Source organism: Pholcus phalangioides, unplaced genomic scaffold, assembly GCF_987345545.1.
Source record: "Pholcus phalangioides strain wild (caught in Gottingen) unplaced genomic scaffold, Ppha-v1.0 ptg000003l_1, whole genome shotgun sequence".
NCBI lineage: Eukaryota > Metazoa > Arthropoda > Arachnida > Araneae > Pholcidae > Pholcus > Pholcus phalangioides.
This window is the reverse complement of record NW_028301596.1, coordinates 30,540,866-30,565,320: the sequence shown is the minus strand read 5'-3', so window position 1 is coordinate 30,565,320 and position 24,455 is coordinate 30,540,866. Positions and strand designations below refer to the sequence as shown.

The 24,455-nt window shown below is 32.8% G+C and overlaps 1 protein-coding gene across 2 annotated transcripts in view; it reads right to left on the bottom strand.

Annotated features, from left to right (window-relative positions):
• The window catches only part of LOC149088387 (KICSTOR complex protein SZT2-like), a 110,526-nt gene that overhangs the window by 4,318 nt on the left and 81,753 nt on the right, over positions 1-24,455 (bottom strand). For both annotated transcript variants that reach the window (XM_089247470.1, XM_089247469.1), the window contains exons 45-61: positions 24,018-24,218; positions 23,336-23,496; positions 22,527-22,695; positions 22,240-22,427; positions 15,689-15,830; positions 15,189-15,427; positions 13,817-14,008; positions 11,854-12,130; positions 11,462-11,523; positions 10,451-10,630; positions 9,869-10,128; positions 9,569-9,782; positions 9,228-9,441; positions 8,932-9,062; positions 8,253-8,608; positions 7,803-8,040; positions 1,554-1,757 (exon numbers count right to left, since the gene is read on the bottom strand). In XM_089247470.1, the coding sequence (XP_089103596.1) occupies positions 1,554-1,757; positions 7,803-8,040; positions 8,253-8,608; positions 8,932-9,062; positions 9,228-9,441; positions 9,569-9,782; positions 9,869-10,128; positions 10,451-10,630; positions 11,462-11,523; positions 11,854-12,130; positions 13,817-14,008; positions 15,189-15,427; positions 15,689-15,830; positions 22,240-22,427; positions 22,527-22,695; positions 23,336-23,496; positions 24,018-24,218 (3,428 nt within the window). The remainder of the gene's footprint in view (positions 1-1,553; positions 1,758-7,802; positions 8,041-8,252; positions 8,609-8,931; positions 9,063-9,227; positions 9,442-9,568; positions 9,783-9,868; positions 10,129-10,450; positions 10,631-11,461; positions 11,524-11,853; positions 12,131-13,816; positions 14,009-15,188; positions 15,428-15,688; positions 15,831-22,239; positions 22,428-22,526; positions 22,696-23,335; positions 23,497-24,017; positions 24,219-24,455) is intronic.

The window sequence follows — 24,455 nt, the reverse complement described above, 5'->3', positions numbered from 1 at the left end:
GTATTCTAAAACTTTTTTTTTTTTGGTGAGTGATCAAAATGTCTAAAAAAGTTGAGCATGGCACCCTTTGTGAGGTCTGTAATTTCTTATCTGAACACTAAAAAGTGTGGGCGAGTGAAATTTTTAGGGAAATCAAAGACGTGTACCAGTGATGTGATGAGCCATCTGTGCATCGTTGGTGTAAGGTTTTAATGCTGTAAAAGAGAATGTCCATGATTATGAACGAAATGGCTGCCTGCTTGCCATTACGGATTTGTTGTTGCAGCCAGTTGACGAACTGATTAAACATATCAATGTGTGACTGGATGAAATTAGTGAGAACTTTCCAAGTGTGTCTGGCATTATAATCAACAAAGTTGTTAAAAGTCATCTGAAATATGGAAATATATGTGCAAGGCGAGTTCCTCACATGCTTACTGGCAAACACAAACGGAAACGCATGGCCACTGCTTTCAGCTTTTTGGAGCACTATCCAAATGAAGGAGATGAGTTTCTTTCTCAAAGTGACAGAGGATAAAACTTGGGTTTCGTATGTTACACTTGAAACTAAATGTCAGTCTATGTAGTGGCAGGCTCGATCACCAACTAGACTCAAAAAATTGAAGCAAACAATCTCAACTCCAAAACTCATGGCAACAGTGTTTTGGGACCAACAAGGAATTTCACCCATTGGGTTCAAGCTACGAGGTGACAGCATATTTATTGAAGATGCATACTGTGAAATACTGAAGAAACTGTGGCTGTCAATTCAGAATCGAAGGCGCTGAATGCTGTCTTGTGGCATCATGCTTCTGCTTGACAATCCATTGCCTCATGTTGCTCAGATAATGAAACAAATCGTTAAAATGTTTCGTTGGGAAATTAAAGATCAATTTTTTGATTGTACAACAGTTTCCGATTTCTTTTGTAACATCAACTGTCTCTTCTGTCCAACTTTAACGCCGCATTCCCTTGTATAGGCCTCGGCCAAACAATATTGAATAAATAAATCTCTCATACAGTTCTGACTTAGCCCCATAGTGACTTTCATTTCTTCCAACTTAAGGAGTTTCTGTGAGAAAACCGTTTTCAAAATGATGAAGTGCTCAAACAAGAGTCACAGCTTTTCTTCATAAAATGGTGACGGAAGACTATGGAACTGATATTCAAAAGCTTGTTGCAAGGTTCAACAAATGTTTGAATTTACATGGGAACTATGTGAAAAAGTAGCAAAAGATATGAAAATGTAAAATAAAAAGTTTTGCAAAAATAAATAGTAGTTGGTATTTTATTTGAAAATGGGTATTACTTTCCCAATGACCCTTGTATTATGCGACAGCCATAATTCTCAAGTAAAAAAGTAATTCTTTTAACAGAGTAAAAAGAAATGCAGAAAAAAAAAAATTACACAAGAACTTATTAGAATGTAAGTCAGGAATGAAATTACTAGATAGGCTGCAGTTATGAATTAGCTGTAAGTTAAAAATTAGCTTCTAAAGCTATATAAGGTAAAGCTTTATTACAGGAAATTGCGGTACTCAACAAAACAGATCTGCACAGCAAACATTACTTACTAGATGCAAAGTACTTTGTTGAACATCCCAAAACTCTTTACTAGACTCTGTATACTTGTGTTTCAGAGCAATTGCTAAAGACTGATACCATGAGACTGGCATGCTGAGAAATGGTTTAAGGCTTTCATCAATATCATCCAATGGAACTGAGGTGACTAAATGCAGTAATTCAGAAAATTCTGGTTCACTAATCGCTGTAGAATGCTAATAGGATAGGAAACCAAGAAAAAGTTAAAAAAACCATCATAAATCATCATAATAGTCATCATAAATAGTTCATACTATTTATGAATTCTGAAATTTCGAACAAATACACAGCGTAGATATAAAAACAAATTTTGAAATGAGCTTAAACTACACGTGACTATAATCACAAAGTAATAAGAAATAATTAAAATAGTTATGACATGCAAATGAAAAAAAAAGATTCTCAAAAGAAATGAAATACAATAGACTCTTGATTTAATGGACTAATAAGGGGGCAATGAGCTAGCTGTCTGTGAAATTGCAAATTTTTTTCAATAGCGAAATATCAGAAGCTTTACCAATATTAATGGTAATAAAATAAAATATTTACACTATATGTCCATTCCTAGTTTTACTTCTGAAGTCTCTGTAATTAATATTGCAGCATTTAGTACAATCAAACAGTTGGAAATTAAAAAGTTTATGTACACTATATTTCCAAAAGTCTCTTTTTTTTGGAGTTTAGACATTTTCTTGAATTTCTACAAAAATACTGAGCAAATATATTGTTCTGGAATTTCGGTCGTGTATAGTACTCACCATTTCCAGTAAAAATTTAGTCATGAGTGCATTTAGGGGAACAACAAAAATTTAAATAAGAAAAAATGTTTTTGAGGTATGAGGAAAAAGCTGCAAATGACTTGCATTTAAAAAAAATTGTACTAACTGTGCAACTTTGTGCAATACATCTGTGCATTTTTATGAGAATGGCACATTACAATGGCACACACAACGATATAAATGTTTTCTATAAAAATTCGAATTTTCATCGCATGTGATTTTTGCTAATAACATGTCAAATTTTCAACCAATTTTTACAAAATTTGCAAAAAACACGACACTATACACAAAGCATACTGTATGGAAATTACAAATATGAAAAATCATTATTTAATATGAGATCTGAGTATTTTTTGTAAATGATTATTAATTGCACATGCCCACGAAATATAAATTTCATTTTTCATAATTTGATTGTCAGATATATTTTACAACTTATATATGCAAATTTCAGCTGAATGTTGTGACAACTCAGAAAGGTATACATGATATCTGGAGCTGTAATTTAAGATACTAGCTGAGAGTACCTGGATGATAAGGGATTTTCCACAAACTGGTATACGATTATTTGCTGTTATTTGATTATTTCAACATTAAGTCTACAGCATTATGCAAATGAGCAAAGATGCGTGTCTAATGCTATGTAAGAGAAGTGTTTCAACATAACGTGTGTATGATGTCAAAATAAACAAACTGAAGTCAAATATAAAATAAAATGCAATTTTGTGGAAAATCTCATTATTCAGTTACTTCCAGCGTTTATTTCAAGTTTTGAAATTATAGCTCACAATATTATGTATATCTTTCCGAATTTTCACACCATTTAGCTGGAATTTTCATATAAATTACACTATATAGGCAATCAAATTATTAAAAAATTGATATTTCTTGCACATGCACAATTATTAATTATTCACTAAAAATATTTGTATCTCATAAGTTGAATTCATCACATTTTAACTTTATATACATTAAGTCTCATGTACAGAGTCCTGTTTTCAGTAAATTTCGTAAAAACTGGTTGAAAACTTGGCATCTTAGAAGGAAAAATCACGTAAATTGGAATTTTTATAGAAATCATTTATATTATTGTGAATATACGTGCTATTCTCACAAAAACGCACACAAGTATTACACAAAGTTGCACAGTTGATATAATAATTTTAAAGTTGCAAGTCATTTACAGCTTTTTCTCTCATACAAGGTTGATCAAAAATATTAATTTTTTGTTGGTCCCCTAAATGCACTTGACTAAATTCTCACTGCAAACGGTGAATACCAATATAAGGTATACAGTAAAACCTCTCAGATGTAGTCACCTCTCTTTTACAGCAAAATAATAATTACACCTAATTAACAAAAGTATGCATTTTAAACCCCTGATGAATGGTCGCCCCTCTTTTACAGATGGATTTTTTTTGCCCTGTTGATGTCTGCAAAAGAAAGACTTTACTATATATGACAAATTTTAGAATGATCTGCCCAGTATTTTTCTAGAAATTCGAGATGTCTAAATTCCAAACGGGACAGACTTTTAAAAATAAATATATTTTTCACTGCACCTGGCATACAAATTAAAGAATTTCATAATGAAAAAGAAGTTTGACTTAAAGATCCCAATCTTTCCACAGCACCATTGGAAATGAGATTAAAATATTAAATAACTTGCATCATCTTTGCTCTATGTCGAGACACTTATACGGCACCCAAATGTGCTGCGACACAATGATTGGGAGTCCCGACTCTATCACTACATTCAATAGAATTAAAAACTTTTATATCCAAAATATCTTGACTTTCCAATGACAGATTTCACAACACACCATTAAGTTATCACTAATCAATATAGCCGTTGTTTATCTTCATTTACACCAACATTACACACTGCCCTCTTTATAATAATGCAAAAATTAAGTCAAAATCTCAACTGTTTTCTGATTGTGCATCTTACAGCAGTTTTTTATTTGCCATGAAGCTGGGTTGGAAGAGATCGTGGCAACAGGATAAGTCAAGTGGCAAAGTTCTGGTGTTCATTCATTCAGCAGTTTTTTATTAGCTGAAGTCATGGTTTTATTCATTTCCATAAAACTGCAAAATTAAAGCTGACCAACTTAATGCTGCACCAAATGTGAAGTTTCTCAAGCACCCTGACTTATTTCATGGTCTCCGATTGTATTGTAGGAGAAGTGGGAACATAAAACGATTTGATGCAGCTTCAAAGAATTATGCATATGAAGTAGTTGAACGATCTCGATCAAAGGGAAAAAATTAAAGTTTGTCTATTAAATCCAGGGTTTATTGTAAGGGTAACCGAGGCTAGTTTTCATAAGGGGCAAGTACAATGACATACAGCTTTTTTTTTTTTACAACAGTGAGCACAACGCCACAACAGGCAAAATGCCCAATCAGGTGGCTGAGAAAAAGATGCCCATAACAAATATGGATGTCATATATTTCAAAAATACAGCAACCCAATTAAAACTAAAATTATAAACAATATATACACATGATAAAATACTATACAATGCCCATAATGTATTTATGGTTGTCTTATTCTAAATATGGATAGCTTCTCGATTTACCCCAACATGTTTATCGTATTTCTTTTTAAACGTGTCAATTGTGTTACAATTTACTACCTCCGGAGGTAAGCTATTGCATTTATTAACAACCCTATTAGACAAAAATTCCCTGCGACACCATAACCTTGCATTGTCCCTTACCAATCGATACTGGTGTCCCCTTGTAAAAGCAGTCGATTGGCGGTGTACTGAAAGTTCATGATCCATCTTATCCATCCCGTTGAAAATTTTGAACACTTCGATCATATCTCCTCAACACCTGCGTTCATCCAATGTAAAAATATTCAAAAAATGAAAAGTCTCTTCATAACTCAAGCCCCATGTGCCAATAAGGACATGCGTAGCTCTTCTCTGCACCCCTTCAACCACGTCTATGTCTCTCTGTAGGTATGGTCTCCAAAACCTTACTGCATACCCCGGTCCCGGACGAACTAAGCCTCAAAAAAATGGAAGAACTACTTCTTAGAGAGAAAAGACTGGTAGTTTTCTTTTTCTGCTAGGTATTTTTTGCATTTACTAGATTTGGAGTGATTGACCTACTTTCTTAGCGGATATAAAGGCCCGTTTACACGAGACAAGCGCTTTAGTGGGCAACTTAATTTTAACTTACCGATTCTTCTTGAAAGTGTCCACACGTATAAGTGGCAAGTAGATGCTCATTGGATAATTTTTACGGAGGCGAGCACAGTTAGCGCATGCGCGCTTCAGTCTACTCAAATCCACGGAGAGAGACAGACGCACAACGCGCGGGAGTATAATAGTAATAATTTTTTATTTATCTGGCATTTAGAGAGGTGCTTTTTTTAAAGCTCATAGCTTTCGTAACGATGGATGAAGATGATCAGGTAGAACTTACGAATACTGTGATCAGAGCCACATTATATGATATTTTTTTTAAAGAATATAAATTTATTCACTTAAATAAATTTATTCAATAAAAAAGGGGAAACTTTTTTCTCACTTGCACGAGAGCAACACACTGAGCAAGAAGTAGGTCACGCAAGGGAAACATTTCGCTTGTCCCCTTTTTTCGCCTCTGCACCCACGTAAGGGGGGGCGAGAGATGACGCCACAGGGGAAAAAAGAATACACAACATATTATAAACTTATGTAAGTCATCGAGAAGAAATATAAGATTTCTCTATTTCTCGTCCAAGTTGTAAATATCGATTATATGATATTTTAATCGAAGTTGAAGAGATAAATTATGAAAGCCGAAAATACTGGAGAAGATTATTGGCATTCGTAGGAAATTCTAAGGGTTAAAAATTAAATAATAAAAATTCATTAAACAAAAATTATTTCCAAATTTTCGAAATCATTATTGTTTTTTAATTTAATCTATAGAGATGACATCTTTATGTTAAATATTTGATCATGTATTTTTACAACAGATGGCAGCAAATTCGTTCTGGACGAGAGAAATATTCGAAACCCCCCTCCAGTTTTTAATATATAAATCCTCCCCACCCGATATATATTTTTGAATCTTCAATTTTTTTTCACTCCTGACATCACGTCGACAGAATATTCTATAGCTTTTTCCAACATCGAATAATTTTTAGCTTATTTGTTAAGGTAATTTTCATTTCTATAGTTCAACAAACATTCATGGCGAAGATATTTTTCAACAAACTTGAAGGTTATGTCCTCTGGCCACCTCACCATCAAATATTTCCGCGGAATTCTAGCGAAAATTCAGGAGACGACGGAGTATGAACAGGTTCACGCTTGAGATCAAAATAAACCCCTCCGTGAGAGAGCAAAATGACCCCTCCAGTGCGGCAGGTCACGCCCACTGGCGCATGCGCATACGTCTACTTAACCGGAAAAAATAGAACCGTTCTTATCTGACTTACCAACTAAATCACTTCTGCACTTGCGCACTTGTCAACTAAAGCCGTGTAAACGGCCCTTATCGTCTGCATACATTGTATCGTACTTGGCAACTAAAAATTAAGTTACCAACTAAAGCGCTTGCGTCGTGTAAACGGGCCTTAAAGCTGTGAATGATGACTCATTCTTTTTGGGTTTTTGTATATAACTTTTCTTTTCCAAAATATTGTGCTGAACACACACATAATTTTTTTCTGCATTTTTAAGAGTGAAATAAAAGTTTTGTAAACTAACTTATGTTTATTCCTCAGATCCTATCAACCATCATGCTATGCCAACTTATCCCAGAGGTTGTGCCAATTTGCTCCACATCTGGAGTTACTCGGCATAGTTTTTTTTTATATAATTTTTTAAACAGATTTGACAAGATTTGTAACCTAATTTGTGCAGAATGGCACTATCTGCAGCATCAATCAGATTTGCTGTAAGTATTAGAGGAAAAAAGAAAAAGTAAAAACTATGCACATTGTCACGATATCCTCTGCCAAAATTTTTCATGTTTTCAATGTAAAATTAAAATATCAACTAAACAGACTGCAAAAAATTTTTACACATTCAAATTTTCTATAAAACTTCACTTGTTAATAAATACTCTTTATATATGTTAGAGTTAATTTCTGATAAACAGATGTTTTAAATTAATTTAGATTTGATGAAAGTCTCCAAAATAAATTTTTCGAGAATAGATTCTACTAAGTGCATACTCAATTTCAATCATTAAAGTCTTGATCATTTATTTTTTTGTTTCCAAAAGTGGATAAAAATTTATGAAAAAAAAATTGGAATCAAGTATACTTTATAAAAAAAACCAAGATTTAACTTTTGAAATCATTTCACTTGTATCATATTTTTTAAATTGTAGCAGATTGATAACCGTGCATGCATAAAAATAAATGTATATACTCTTTTGTTTATACAAAGCATGTTCATATAATTCTTTTAAACATAATATATGCATGCATACAGTTTCTTTGCTGCTACTGCCATGCCCTTCATCTTCCTTGACGGATCTCGGCAACAATGTACTCCATAGAAAATCTCTCCTACAATGGATTGCAGCTCTGTGGAATACATTGGTAAGATGGGTGCAGGCAGTTTGAGCTTCTGTTTTGAGAACTTGCTTCATCATGGTTTCTTGACTACTAAAGTAGCCCAAGTATGTCACCTCTTCATCTATGATGCCTGGAGCATATCTTTTTGATCTGCAAGTCATTTAAAAACTCTTGATTTCACTTTATCCAATTTTAAATAAAAGCATTGAACTTTTTTTTTAAATACCAAAGGAAAATTAATTTTATTTTCACCATTATTTCAGGCATATAGCTAATAGACATAGATCAACATTGATCAAGCTACATCAATTTTTACAATTCACATGCATTTCATATTTTATACAAATTAATTAAATGAATACCTTGAATCATTGGAAGAAGTTTCTTCCCCACTTGATTCAAATCTTTCCTTGTCTGTGATCATTGAGACCATACTGGTTTTTCTTGATGAATAAGCACTAGATGCTTGAGATGACACAAATCGCACAGTTTGGAAAGAACCAAAATCTGTATCCAAATTTGCAAGGGTGGGAAACAGTTCCCGCTGGCTTGTCAGGATTATATAGTAGTTGAGTAATAGTGTATTTTGTGGAGCACTAAGATCAGTGTTCTGGTTAATAAGCAAACCAATATCGAAGCTTCCCATTTGACACACATCATTTGAATCTTTGTACGATGCCTTTTTTGATGACAGTTCAACCAAAAGAAACTCTGTATTCTAAAACGAAAAATATAGTTTTTGAAGTTTGATCATTAAACCTCATCATAAATTAATTTCACATTCATTTAATTGATTAAAAACTCCTAAGAAATTATGAAACAGAAAAACATTTATCATTTGGAGCATGATCTTTCCTCCCCCAATTAAAATGCAAACAATTTGTTTGCTTGATTTCAATCATACAAAACTATAATACTGAATACATGCATGCAAGTCCAGATGTATTATTTTCAATTAAAAAGCCTAAAATATATAGTCAAAAATTGTTCAAACAATATTTAACCAGTCTAGTGATCGAACTTTTGACATTTAATACTCACTACCATCAAGCTGTCATCTTGAATAATTGGGACCATTCTCAAAACTTTCATGCCATACATATGATTATGACTAATGATGTAATTGTATAGTTGGTCTCCAGATATATTTATATCGGGAATAGTGATTTTACCTTAAAAAAAAAGATCAAATAAACTTCCAAATGAAGTATCAAACAAGACAGAGAATGAGGACAAAAAAATTGAAAAGAAAAAAAAGTTGTAAAGTGATTTAAAATAACCAAAACATCGACAACAAATAAATCTTATTAAATGTGATTCAGGTCTTCAGTACTTACCTGCATAAAGCAAGTTCCTTGCACAGTTTGGCGATTTTTGATAATATTTGATGAAGTCATCAAGGAAACTTGTCAAGTGATAGCCGTTGCGAAATATTAGCTGTCTGCCAGACACATATGAATGAATTGTTCGTAAATGGTAGTCATATGTAAAAGAATGGAGATGCATGAGAGCCTTGACTTTGTCTATCTCGTCTAAAAATGCTGCTGTGAACTGTAAATACATAAATATATCTGGGGGTAAATAAATTCACATTATTCAAACACATTTTAAGATAAAGAATTATGTGCAGTTAATTATAAATAAATAAGGAGAGGAAAAAAATCTCAAGAAACTTTACTTGTGAACGTAATGTCTTTGCGCTGCTTGCAGGAAGTCTAGAATACTCTATGGTATACAAATGTGCGTATGCATAAGGATCAATCAGGCCAACTTCAAAAAGTAATAAGCCTCCGAGCAAGTATCTTATGAGGTAAAAAGGACAGCCACTAGCTCTAGGTAAAGACACTGTGCTCATTTTCACCTGTTTTGATTCCACATTTCCTCTAGAGGACCTGCGAAAACATGATAAAGACACATAATACTGTTTTGTACCACTAAAAGCAAAAAATTAATCATTAAAAAATAAAATATATATTACCCTTGGATTTGTGGGCCTTCTTTTGTTTGTAGAGACATGAATCCAAGTGTATGTAAGTACTGGATATATTCAAGCAAGTAATGACTGCAGACAGTCTGATGCCATGTCTCTTCGGATGGGTTCTTAACTCTGAGCTTGGGAGACCCTTGAGAATTCTGAGTGACTCCACTAGTTCGGCGAGATCTGGAAGAAATACTTGTGATTGTTGCAGAAGTGCCTTCAGAGTTCTTCAGGCTGTTCCCAGAACTATGACGTGATCGCTAAAACAACAAATCATCACCTTCACATATTTTTGACTGATGGCATAAATTCTGAACGATTCTCATATTCTTAAAATTCACGTATTTTTCACATATTTTCTTCACTAAGCTTAAAAATAAAAAAAGGGGAGGAATACGTACCTACGTACATTTATAATTTATACTATCATCCCAATTATTATTATCACAGATTCAAAAAAAGTAAAACTTTAAAAGAAAATGTGCACCTGCCGTCTCTAAAGTTTAAAATATAAAATTTATACATTTTAAACTATTCAAAAGTATAAGCTCCAGTTTCACTACTTTAGAAATCACAACTTACACCATGGGAACTTGCATCAGAGGGGGATCTTTCCAGACCAGCTGGTTGAGAATTTAAAGGCTGTAATGTGTGATCTCTTATTGGTGCTACCTTCCAACGCCATGATGGGTTGAATAATATTGGAGTTAGGCAATAATGACTCATTCGAGCGGCTCGTTTCAGTAAATGTAATAGCCGGTCCTGAAATACATCATAAAATATTTTGTTTTCATTTCAGTTCATTTATAGGCCATACTTCTATACTTTTTGTATTTGTTTTATATTCCTAGTAAGATGCCTATAATCATTCAAGTTTTTGGAATGCACATTAACCGGTAATATGAATTTAACTTCAATGGTGTCTTACACTAATATATCACTATATAATATATATATATATATATCTTTTTCTAGTTTTTTTTCTTTTTTTCAATTTTTGTATTTTTTCATATTAGCTTTGACTTCCAAAGCTTGTTTTTTGCAAAAATGTCGAGGCAACTGATGGTAAATTTATGCCTATTCTTGGCTTACCATCATTAGAAACATTTTTGCTGTTTGAAACAATGTGGGGGATTCCCTTTTTTTCTTTTTCTTTCTTTCAAACCGAGCACAACTCAGGTCTATCACCATCTATGGGCGATTTTCTACCTAGTGAGTTGTGCTGGAAATGTAACTGTGTGTGTGTACCTAACAGTCTGAGTGTGTATCTAGTGATGTGTTTGATTTTTCAGTGCCACCATCTATATTTCAGAAGTGGAGTGAGTGATGTGTTATGATTGAATTACATTTGTACTGCTTGTAAGTCTGTTGTTGTTCTGTGTGGGAGACTTTTTAAAGGGGAGATCAGCTTGCATTCGAGTCTTGAAGTTGGGAACCACAGAAAACCAACTTCAGCCGACCACCACTGGCGATGGTGGGAGGGGGTTCCCCCTTGAGAACGACCTCCTCATTGTTCCATTTATTTTTGTATTTATATTTTTCATCTTTTTATTTTTCTTCTAATAATGTGTATATATATATATATGCACTTACCACATATGGACACTGAAAACTAGTACCCCGAGCTTGCCACATAGCATGAAGTTCTTGCAAGTCTGAAAAAATAAAATTGTAAAAATATTTATTTCCATACAATGCAAAGATTTTAAACATCAATGATTCACAAGTTAGATTCATTTTTCACTACTTAAAAACATGTGGCAATTAAATTTGTCTCAAAAAAACTGTACATTAAATAAGTAGCTTTATTAATTATTGAATATAAATTTTAAACATTCGGTAAAATACAAATCAAAAAAAGTGAAGAAATTTATATAAATAGGATTAATTAATGGAAAAAAATTAAAGGGCATGTTTGATAATAAATTTCAGAATTTGAATGATGAATGAAAAACTAAGAGAAATTTTAAAAATATGACGACTACCTCTCCTGTGTGCACTACGGACATCTTGCACCTGAAAACCATGTTTTTTTACAGGATCTTTAACATGGTTGTAATTGCATAGATGTATTGGTAGTGGTGGGAATTTGTTCTTGAATGTTTCGGCGATTGGCTTCACAGAACTTGCAGATGTTTTTGTAGAACTCTTGGCAACAGAGGATTGCCCTTGCGATTCTCGTGGTGGAGAGTGGTAAAAGAAAAGCTGCTCTGCTGTAGTCCAGTCTAAGGAAATTCCTGAAGAGCTTCCTCTATTGCTTACCTGAAAAGGTGAAAAAATATATACTTTCAAAACATGGAAAAATATCAAAATGCATAATTATGACTTATACTGAGTACTGAGGCTTGATCTGGTCTTTCGCTAGATTTGATATATAGTTTAGAAAGTTCTCATAAATTTACTTCTTTGTTAGGCTGACATTTATTTATTAGCAGTACCGAGAATAAGACAATTTAAAAAAAAATTTTTTTTTGTCAAGTGAAGAGGTATTCATCTATATATATAAAATTGATTTTCTGTCTGTGTGTGTGTATGTTCTCTATACAAATCTACAATTTTAGATGGATCGTCACCAAATTTTGCATATACACCAAATGGGACCCGACTTGAACGATAGGCTACTTTAAAATTTCGTCAGACCAGGGCAAATGCCCCAAACGGGCAAAAAACTGTCCAGCAACAATGGTTGGGCCTCAAAAATCACTTTCCGAACTTTTACTTTGGTTACCGTGGTTTCCTAGCGATGAGTTTCAGACGTGTTTATGCCTTTACAATGGTTTGTCACTTCTTCAATCCTGTTAGTATATGTATAATAGTTTATGCCTTTATAATGGTTTGCCAACACTTTCAATACTACACAATACTACTATTCAATACAATTACCATTCAATACTCTCAGCAATGAGGCTTTTTGAATAGACGTCATAATCATCATCAGCGTCGCTTTGAGGGTCAGGAAAAGGGTGAGACTCATAGAAACCACTGTTAAAATTGCCGATTTTACTGTAGAAATGTTGAAATTTGGTGGAGTTTTCCGCCACATCAATAATTTCAAAAATTGTATTGAATTCTCGATTTCTGAAATATTGAGTTTGCTTACAGATATACGAAGCCCAAGAGATATATTAAATATGAAGTAATTAGCCTGACTTGATTTCAACTTTTTATTTATATCTTCTCAAGCATGAAATTTAATGTCCCGTATTGTCTTTTGATATTCAACTGCATCAATTCATGTAGGTAAGGATATTTTAAAATTAATTATGGGACCGTAAAAGTACATCGAAAAAATTCCACAGCTTAGCTTTAATTAAGCATTTTTGAAAGCTGAAACAGGCAGATTGGATAACTTGAAGTTTAGGGGGGGGGGTGGAATCGAAATACCTAGCGCGCCCCCCCCCCCCTAAAAAAGGAAAAAGAAGTATATATTAATTTCTATGTTTCTTTAAATCTAGATTTGTTTAGTTCATGAGTCGCACAGGAAGTCGCCATATTAGTTAACTTAGACATGGTTTGCATGTCCCTCAAAGAAAGAGGTAGATATTCACGTGTAGATATCACAGCCTCATTGAAGAAAACCCGGGCAGCGCCAGGTATTATAGCTAGTTCTCTATAAAGCAGTTTCGACCCAAACCCCTTTCTCCCTAAAGACACCTGAAATCTTTCTCTTCCTTTTGTAATAATCTGTGAAAAGACAGACCTAAGCTACCAGTTTACAACTCAACCTGTTTTGGAGTTACAGCTACTTCATTTAATTAAATTTGTTAATGCAAATTGTTCATGCTTCTTATTGCAAAATGTATTCATAGTGACACTTTTTGTCAAAGGATCAACACAAAAAAGTGAATTTCGAAAATAAACTAAATTTTAATAGCATAAATTCTGAAAATATTTAAAAATTAAAGTATTTTGGAAGAGGATTCAGCTTTTATTGTCAAAAATACTAACCTCTCCTTTTTCATTCTTCTCAGCCTTCTCATTGGAACATTTGAAACTTTGGCTGTGATAAAGACCAAGCTTTTGTAAAACTATGTTACTAAGAAGAGAGTTTCGACTATCGTGCCAAAGGATCAATTTATTCAGTTGTTTCATGAAACTGTTAGTAATATCTTGTGAAAAATTATACAGGAAAACAGTCATCTATTGTAAAGTAAAAAAAATAAAATAAAGAATAAATTTGTGCACTTTAATACAAAAAAAAGACAAATTACATCAGCATTATAATTTTTATATTATTTATATATTATCTTTTTAAGCACCACATCAAATTTCTGCAATATACTTTGTTTTCAATTTGAGCTGCATTGGTGCCTGGCGCTCAATGGGTTAATGGTAGAATGAGTGAAAATGATAAAATATGTCCAAAATTTTGATTGTTTTGAGAATAGTAAATGAGATTATTTCAATTATTCTGGATTTTGGGTTTGTTTATAAATTTGAGGAAAAAAGCAAGGATTTTTAATATTTATAGATACACCATAATTCCCTTTTCAATCATTTAATGAATGTTATATTAAAGAATCATAAATAGAAATTATGGCTTGTTTTTTGCATCTGTAACAAAAACACATGCATAAAAAATTTACTTAACAAAATAAAAGATCAGAGTAAATTTTTTTTAATTTGACAACAACACTACAAGTACAATCTGATACAAAAAACAGAAAATACTGCTACAAAAACACAAACCATATAAATACATAGATTAGGAACATTCACTATGTGACCCCAAGGGACTAAGGTGTCCTTCCAGTCCAAAAATAATCTATTGTCTGTTGGCACATGACAACGATCATTCATTTTTCAATTTATATTATTTTTGAAATAATCTATCTTTCAATGTAAAGTAGCACACAAATTTAATATTAAGTTATATATACCTCCAATTTCCAGCTTATTTGTGTAATCAGTATTGCATACTGTTACTGTAATCCATCATTTGTTAAGCATTTTGTTGCTGTTATCAATTATCTGTCTTTATTGCATGATTTCTTCATAGTTTATATCTTTTGCAAATGAGTAAATATTGAAATTTGAGCTTATATTTATACGTCATACAGTTCATTGTATGAAAAAGATTTAGTATTTTAGGGGCAATGTAACAGAAACTCTTTTTAAATAATGTTTTATTATTTTATTTATTCTTATGCTAATCTGAGAGAATCATGCATTTGAGAAAAACTTCTCAACAAAGGAGAAACATAAAATTGTATGTTGCATATTGTGTTGTAGCAATAAATATTTGTATATTTCTCACAGTGCATAAGTCAATTTTCAAAGCATAAACTTATTAAATATATATATATTTGCGTGAATTTACTTCTTTATCTTGAATGAAGATTAGAAGAAACTGCTGTCTGGGAACAAAAAGTGTGGTCATTTTTTCTTGAGCGGATTCTAATGTCGAAGATTCGATGCTTTTCCCACGAGGACTTGAAATTCCAGTGATTGAATTAGAACGACTGATTGATACTGGAGAGGTAGGAGTGGATTCAAATGAATGTTCTGTCTTTGATGAGTTGCAAACATGTGCTTCATATTTCTGGTAAATTCTCACAGCTGAATAGAAGACAACCATTTTTAGAATTTATGGAAAAATTATCAATGCTTGCTAATTCGATCAAGCTATTGAAAGAAATATAAGTTATGTCCACACAAAAAATCTTCAAAAAATTATCTTTTTCTATTAGGGGGGAAAAAGAAAAAACTCATTATCAAATTGAGTAACAAAAACAATAAGTAAATGAGAGTGCATTTAAGAATGCTTCTCATTTTTATAGTATTCGAAATGAAAGAAATTAGAGCTATCAATGATCTCACCCTCTGAGTGTGAATTGTGATATCTGGAGAAATCTGACATCCCCATGTAAGCTTTCCATTGTCTGCTATTTCGGGCGACAATAATGTAACTTCTTTTTATACCTGGCTTCACATCATCATCTCCTTCAATGTTTCCTTCTTCCTAAATGGATATCAGTTTAAAAAAGAACTAAATATTAAAAAAAAATGTGTTGAATTATTTATTTATTCATGAATAAAATCAGCTACCTAATAAATAAATGCTAGCTAATTAAAATATTAACTACTAATAAAAATACCCAACGCTGCCTGGTATTTCTTCACATACTGAGAGAAGTGACAAACCATTACAAAGGGATAAACATGTCAAAGGTATTGTTTGGAAACCACGGTAACTAATATGAACATTCCAAAAGTCATTTTTGAGGCCAGAAACCATTTTTTGCCAAAATTTGTTCTTCACTTAGCTTTGATGAAAGCCTATTGTTCAAGTCGGGTACAGTTTGGTCACATGCAAAATTTTACAGAGATCTGTGTAAAATAGTAGATTTATATATAGAATACAGACAGACATGCAGAAAATCAATTTTATATACATAGATTTATAAATGCACATGTACACCACACTAAAAACAAAATATTTCACTAAATTTCCTGCAGGAACCATCACTTTTTCCATCGCTTTTACCCGCCACATTAAAATTTCATTTTCATACAAAATGGCTGCATGCAATGTGGAAAAATAAAATATTCATATAGAGGACAAACACTGGATGATTCAAAAATAATCATCAAGTTTTAAAAAAATATAGCTTGAAACATAATAAATTGTACTGTTTTGGGGTACTGTAAATGGGGTATGAAGAAGGAAAGGTCAAATTTTTATTCCCACACATTCAATATTCTCAAAGTGTTATGTGTTCTGGAATATGCAACGTCTTCATCACTTGTTTCAGTACAATAAGCGTATCTAGAAAAACATGGAGCATAGTCACTGTTCCATAAGACAAGCCTCTAAGGTCTCCTGATCTTTTACAGCTTATGACTTTTTCCATCGGGTTTCATTTAAGACACTGTGCATGTGGCTTCACAGTCAGCTACTTTGTATGAGCTGAAGAAAATCACCACTGCTTTATGAACATCAAGATTGACATGCTGTGTAGGGGATGAATTGGACTACTGTATACATGCGTGACGTGTAATGAAAGAGGTCACATAGAGCACTCATAAGTAGTGGGAAAAAACTTGAAATGACTCCACTGCTTACGAGGTAGTCTTATTTTGTTATTTGCAATATTTTTTGAAATACAGGGTGTTTCAAAAAGAATTATCAGATTAAAAAAAATTATAACTATTCAGCTTTTAATCCATTTTGATTGAATAATGTATAGGTAGAAAGAGGGAAATCTCGAGTTTCATGCAGTTGTCGACAGGTACACTTCAGGCCACTTCAGTATTTGTCAAGATGACGACTGCACAAAAGAAATTGTTTTGTGTTCTAAGCTTTGCAAAGTGCAAGTCTGTAACAACTACTCATCATGCTTTTCATCGACAATACCCTGGTGGTAAACGTCCTACCACTCAGAGCATTAGGGAATGGTATAAACGATTCCGAGACACGGGTTGTCTGTGTAAAGGGAATTCAATATTTTTTGTAATATACGCATTTCAAATTAGAATGATTATTTGAATCACCCTGTATATTTTTTCCATTATTAAAGAATAAGTAAAAGCATTGAAATGAAAAAAAATTATTTTTTTGGTTTCTCCTGGGTTGACCACAAAGACAACTAAAAAAAATAAAAATCATTAATAAATTTAAATTCCAGCTCAAAAAAACAGAACCAGTGATACAAACTAATTAGGACCAGGAACAACAATTTGAATTGCTGGGTTTTATCTTTAGAACACAACCTTAAAAAATAAACATTTACCGACATTCCCTACATGTTAGACAAGACTGTGTGTTACTGACCTTATAATTCCACCCTGTTCAACAATGATTGGGAGCTGGTAGAATCAGATACTTATGTCTTCCACAGAAATGCAGTACATGTGCTGAATGGCTCAAGAAACACAAAGCATGTGGTCTGTGCATTAAGATAGGCAGTTTTGGCCCTTGGTCCAAGAGGGACACCCATGATATTTAACTACAATTAATATCAATAATGATAAACTTTGAGAGGGTTCCAGGAGCTACTACTGCACATGCACCTTGTTCACATTCCTCTATGGAATTTCTAATGAATGAAGTACATGTGTGAATGTGTTGTGAACCTAACGTGAAGTGTGTTTCTGTGTAATGCTTATTATAGTGCTGCCATCTACCCAGGGCCATAGAGTGCCTTCTTGGAGCTCCTAGGAAAAGTTATTATTCTGCAAAATAAATTGTATTTTTTGTGAGGCCCTCCCATTCAGCTTGGGGCTCCAGCCTAGGCAAAAGTCTGCATTTACCATCTATTTTTCAAATTGTGAGAGGAGATGATTGAATATTTGTACCATTGTAGGCCTGTTGCTCTCTATGGTGAAACTTTTCAATAGGGACATCGGCTTACATTCGTGCCTCAAAGTGGGTAACTATGGAAAACCAACTTCAGCAGACCACCACTGTGGTAATGGTGGTGTTCGAACCCAGGTCATCACCATGCGAGTCTGTCACTATGACTACTCGATCAGGGTTCCAGAGGCTAAAGATCCATGTCCAAGATGTACTTGTGCATGGGGGTCTTTTCATTGAATATTGATAACTGTTTGGATTAAGAGGTTAGTCATATTAATGGGGTTCCATTGCATGTACATAAGGAATAACAAAGAGGAAAATCAACACATAAAATTTGAAATGATTATTTTATCTATTATAAATTTATTTTCGAATATATATATAGTGTAAATAATGTAGTAAATTAAAAATTTGTGTTGAGTTTGCACTAGATGAGTTTGAAAATAAATACTGAGAGAAAAAAAAATTATGGAATAGTAGAGAGGGGTATAAATCCGCCACCTCATTATACTGGCCCTCGTGTTGTTGCTATACGTGAGCTCTGCCCTAGCAGAAGCTTCAGCCAGTACCACCATTGCATCTAGTGTGTGTGTGTGCTGTTTGCAAATAAGAAAATTTTCCATCGTTCTATAGTTTTCACTATCTGTTCAACTTGTGACATTTGTATGAAGATGAGTGCTTTTTAGTTTTGCTAGAACAGTGGTTCTCAACCTTTTTTTAACCCACAGAGCCCTTTCCAACATATAATTTCTATGATGGAGCTCGTAGGCCTATTTTTTATTTATTCATCAAAGTTACTGACTTATTTTTATTATTCAAAAATATTAATAATTATTTTTTTCAAATTTACTGGTTTTTTTATTTTCCTCGATCGGCTGCAGACCCCCTGGGAGTTCACACAGAGCCCTTACGGCTCTATGGAGTACCGGTTGAGAACCACTGTGCTAGAATATTAACAAATGGTGTACATATTATCAGATACTTGGTATGAAAATTTCTTTTTTGTGCAGTCTCTTGCCAGCTGTAGGGTCCGAACTACAATAATGTCATAATGGAGCGATTTTGCCATGTGGCGGTACTGCACTACATCGAGTTTTATGACAACAGATTTTAGGCCTAATCCGAACCTTTTTGTGGTTTTCACATGGCCAAATCCCAAGAATGCAAAAGGCAAAATGGACTGAAGTAAATCTTCAAAAAGAAATTGAAGCTGTCAGGAATGAGTTTCTAAGAAGAAAGCTGCCAAAGACTAGAAATACCTTGATCAACTTTGCGAAATAGATGTAAATCAAAAAAGTTAAACCAAGTTGTCATTAGGACAAAAACCCATATTTATTCTCGAGCAGGAAAAACAGATTGCTGAACATGTGGTTCTCTTAGAAAAATGGTTTTACGGAGTCACAACTACTGAATCGAAGTGCTTGGTTTTTGATATGGCTGAAAAAAATGGAATCAAACACAATTTTAACAAGCATATTGCTGGAATGGACTGGGTAAGGGACTTTCTCGGGCAAAATAAAATTAGCTCAATGAAGCCTGAACCAAATATCCTAAGCCGGGTAACAGCATTTAACAGAGGAAAAGTTGTTGTTCTACAACAATCTTGGGTTATGTTTTCACGTTATCTTGTCAGCTGCAAACTTTCTTGGCTACAAGTTACTACAACAAGCTGTTCTGCGCTATTGATGTTCTGTATCCCATGTAATTTAATATTTACATATGTTTAATTAACATTTTTACTGTTGCGTGCATATAAAAATAATTATAGGAACAATAATAGAAAATTTTACTTTGCTCTCAACTATGGTCCAACCATTTTTTTGGACCACAAGCTGTTACCCTCAGCATCGCTCACGTAAATTTGGTAATCTGAAATTACTCATCTATGATTCCCCCATGCAGCATTTGAAACCCTCATGACCCCCTTGGGAGATGAATTTTCAGAAATCCTGTCTTAGTGTGAGCACTTACATTATAAAATACAATATTGACTAAATTTCATATTTATGGCTTCAGCGATTTCGGCTCAGTGAAGATTGCTCCATATAACCTTTGTACCCCCTCCCTAAGAGGGGCTGAATTTTGGAAAATCCCTTCTCAGTGAATTAACAAAATGAAACTGGCCAAATTAATACAATCCCCCCTTGGTGGTCGAATTTTGAAAAACCCTCTCATAGTCATGAAATAAAACTTCAAACCAAATTTCATAATGAGCTTCAGCGGTTTTGGCTAGGTGTGATTTCTCCATGAACCCCCCTTTTTTGACCCTCTGGGGGTCGAATTCAGAAAGAAACCCCTTCTTCATCTTCTTTTAGAAAAGAAGATAAAGATGGATATATGATAAAATTGAAGTAGATTCTCTCAACTATGGTTCATAAGCGAATTATAAAACAAAATATATGATGAACTATAGTTGGGACTTAAATGGTCCAAAATTTAATTTTTGGAAAATCCATATTTGAGCTGCATAAGGAATAAAAAAAAATGTTTAATATTAATGCTTGATCTTTTTACAGGCACTATAAGCAAGAAAAATTGTTTTTGAATAGATTGAATACAGAAATTATGATGAATTATTATATCTAGAAAATGGTGTTATTTTGGACCATACTTGTGTGAAATTATGGTGCCTTAAAAGAAGCTATGTCTGGCTTTAAGTCTCGTGGGATATTCCCCTTCCAACCAAACTAATTTAGTAAAGCTGATGTTGCTCCTGCTCATTCCCTAATCCAACTAGTAGCTATTGAGGATGAAAATGCTGCTTCTGAAACAGCAGATTCCACTGTAACCAGCGCAACTCATTCAGTATCAGAAGACTTGTATACTAATCCTGTACCAAGCACATCCTTGGAAACAGAATTTAAAAAAAAAAAAAATTGAAGAGCTCTCACCAGTGCCAGCCAAAGACCTTGAACCCAAAACCAAATCTGGTGAAGATAGAAAACAGCACTCAGTTATTTTAACATCCTCACCTATGAAGCCAGTTCTTGAAGACAGTAAATTACAAAAAGAGTTGGAAGGAAAAAAGGAAAGCACTAAAGTACAAAAGGAATTAAAAGACAAAACAGAGCATCCAAAAAAAAATAAGGTAGATAATAAGACTGACAAAAACAATAAGAAAAAGTTGAGAATAGACAGGGTTCAAACTGAAAAAACCAGAATCAATACAAAAGGCAATAAGTTCCAATCTAAGAACCTTAAAAAAAGCTGCTAAGAATTATGGCAAGAGGAAACTCAACTTTGATGAGTTATTGTCATCATCAAAAGATATTGACAAGAAAAACCTACGTAACAATAATGAAGATGACTCTTTTGGTTATCCTGATGTTCAAACATATATGATTTATAGAGTTTGAAATAACAAACTTCGTGCCACTGCATTGTGTGTTCAAAGTGGGCTCATTCTGAATGCAGTGGATATGATAGTCCTAAAAATTACATTTGTGATTTTTTGCACACGTCCATAAACATTCTCACTTTTTATTATGACTTGATAGCCCAATTAATATTGTCATCCCTTGACAACTTAACTCTGAATTTAAAATTAAATTGTTGGGCTACAAATGTTTCTCACTTTTTTGTAATTTGTGATAAACATACATTTTTATGTTTTTACTTGTTTTTTTTTTACCTATGTGTGACATTCTTACAGGAAACACATCTAATCGCTTATGGCAGAATTGCCCCACACTATATGGGGTAAATCCACCACTTTGCGCACAAACTTTTTGTTTTTTATATATTAAGTTATGAAAGAATTGGTTTTTTTTTTCAAAAATAGCAAAAGGTACAGAAATAATTTATTAATGTGTTTAAATACTAAAAAATTTTTTTCAGTTACTTTCAACTCCGAAAAAAAAAATGTTTTTGTCTTAAGGTGCTGGTATTACCCCTCTCCCCCTACAACAATAAATTCATATATATATATTTTTAAATTGATGCATATACTTGAATATTTAAAACTGATGAATTAAAAAGATGAATGAAAATATGTTATATTGGCAAATATAGATGTTATCAATGACACAGAAATAAAAATGAATTCAGATATTTTTCTTTTTTTTTTGCTTACCATATCTGAATTTGTATTACAAGGTACAAATTCAGTATCAGCATTAATAGAACTTGTTTTTCTGATGAATGCGCTAAATTTAAGATCTCTAGCTGTGTTTTTAACAATGTTCTGAATCTCAGTCAAAATGATTGACACAGAATGGCGAGATGGCAGAGAGAAGATGAAACGAGATAATGCAGGTGAGCCTAAAGTTTTGAAATAGAAGATAATTTTAAAAATCAGATTTTATTTCCAAAAAAAATTCAAAAAAATTATAATAATTTGAAAAAAAAACTTTGGCTTACCTAATTTATTACCAAATTGCAAAAATGGTTTCATTAATGAATGAAACATGAAATTCAAATTCTTCCTCTCATTTTCACGTGATTCCGAACCAGATGAAGTTTGCAACCCAAAATGAGATTGACCATCACTATATAGTTCTGCTCTAGCAGATTGGGGACCATTTCCAAACTGTATGAATAAACAAGAGAAAAAGTTTTGGTTGGGATGGCTGAGCAAGAAGTAGAACTTCTTGTCCGTGTGAGCACCATCAGTTTGACTAGATTGATTCTTGATAATAAATAAATGAAAATCTACTCAAGATGAAAGACAGAATTTCACTCATAAAAATTGTTGCTTTATGCTACATATTTTCATTGTAAAAACTGATTTGCTGTGTGTAAAACATGAGATTAAATTTTAGGGAAAACCTGGTCAGATTTCATTTAATAAAGGAAATAACAAAGGAATATGGGGAGAAGTAGTATCTACATTCACAAGAAAAATTGGGTAACAATCATATGCAAGTTATTTTATTTTTTATACTGATACCAGAACATGTGATTAACTACAAACTAATTTGCATAACTTATTTATAATTTGAAATTTATTATACAGCAGCAAAATGTTAACATGTATGCGTTTGTTTGTTTGGTCTTTTCCTCTAAAACAGGAGTGTGTGATTCAATATCAGTATTTTTTATAAGAAATTACTAAAAGTTTCTGATTAGAAAATTTGTCAACATTCATTGATATTATAATATTTTACTCACATCACAGATTTCTTTTCCTGAATTAACAGAAAAAAGAAATGAATATTTCTAAAAAATACCTGGAAGGCTGTATTGTGAAAAGTAGCAAGAGGCGATTGAGATTTTGCTGCTATGTCTGGAACTGAAGAGGATATATCTTTTGAATTCTGAAGACTAGTTGCTGGGGAAAACTCTTTAGGTTTTTGACTGGCATCTGTAACAATTCTTCCCGTTCTCCTTGCTTCGAAAAGAAAAGTGAATATGAACATAATGGATAAACTTTCTCATATGGATTCAAATTCACTAGAAAAAATAACAAATCTCATATATTAAAATTTATTTCAACATCCCCAGTCTAATCAGCCAGTCATCTGAATTAAATTATGTGTCTGGAATTGTAATGGATACATATGTTAATTCACAGATACAAGAGTACAACAGAAAGAAAAGTGATTTCATGTGTTGTATCCAACATAGTGACAGCTAAACAAAAATATACACAGACACTCTTACTATCACTTGAAATCACAAAAAATGAGAATGAATAGTGATTTGTTTCTTATATATTATAGAAGCTTAATATGAATGTTCGACTAACGTTTGGAAAACTGGGTGAAACATTTCAAATTTGCCTGACATCAACAAATTATCAATTATTTTGAAACTTTTTACTATGCGTTCACAGAGCTAATTTTTTTCTTTGAATTTCGTCTTTAATTTTAATTCCTACAATTAAATCTGTATTCAAAAGGCATCACATACTTCTTATGGGCGTAGCTGGCTCACTAAAACAGGGCATATCTTCTTGCGCATCAGCATCTGACACAGGAGCAGTCAAAACTTTATATTCCATCAACAAATCCCAAAGAGAATGACGCACTGCATCACGCAATTTGGATTCAATGAGATCATTGATATCTTTGCCAACAGTCCAAATCTGGAACCTTATCAAAGCTACTGGACCTAGGAAGATAATTTATGTAAACGTAAATTTACTGGAAAATTTTTCTTAATAATGATAATTTACTTATAAACAGTCTTTTATTTTTTTAAAAAAAAGGCTAGCAAAAATGATTATTAGTGAAACTTCAAAATAAAATTTCAATGAGTGAACATTTTTAAAAAAAGATGAAAAACGTAAAGGTGTAAAAGTAAACAGAAAAGTGAAAAACAAAACACTTGTCACACAAAAACAAATTT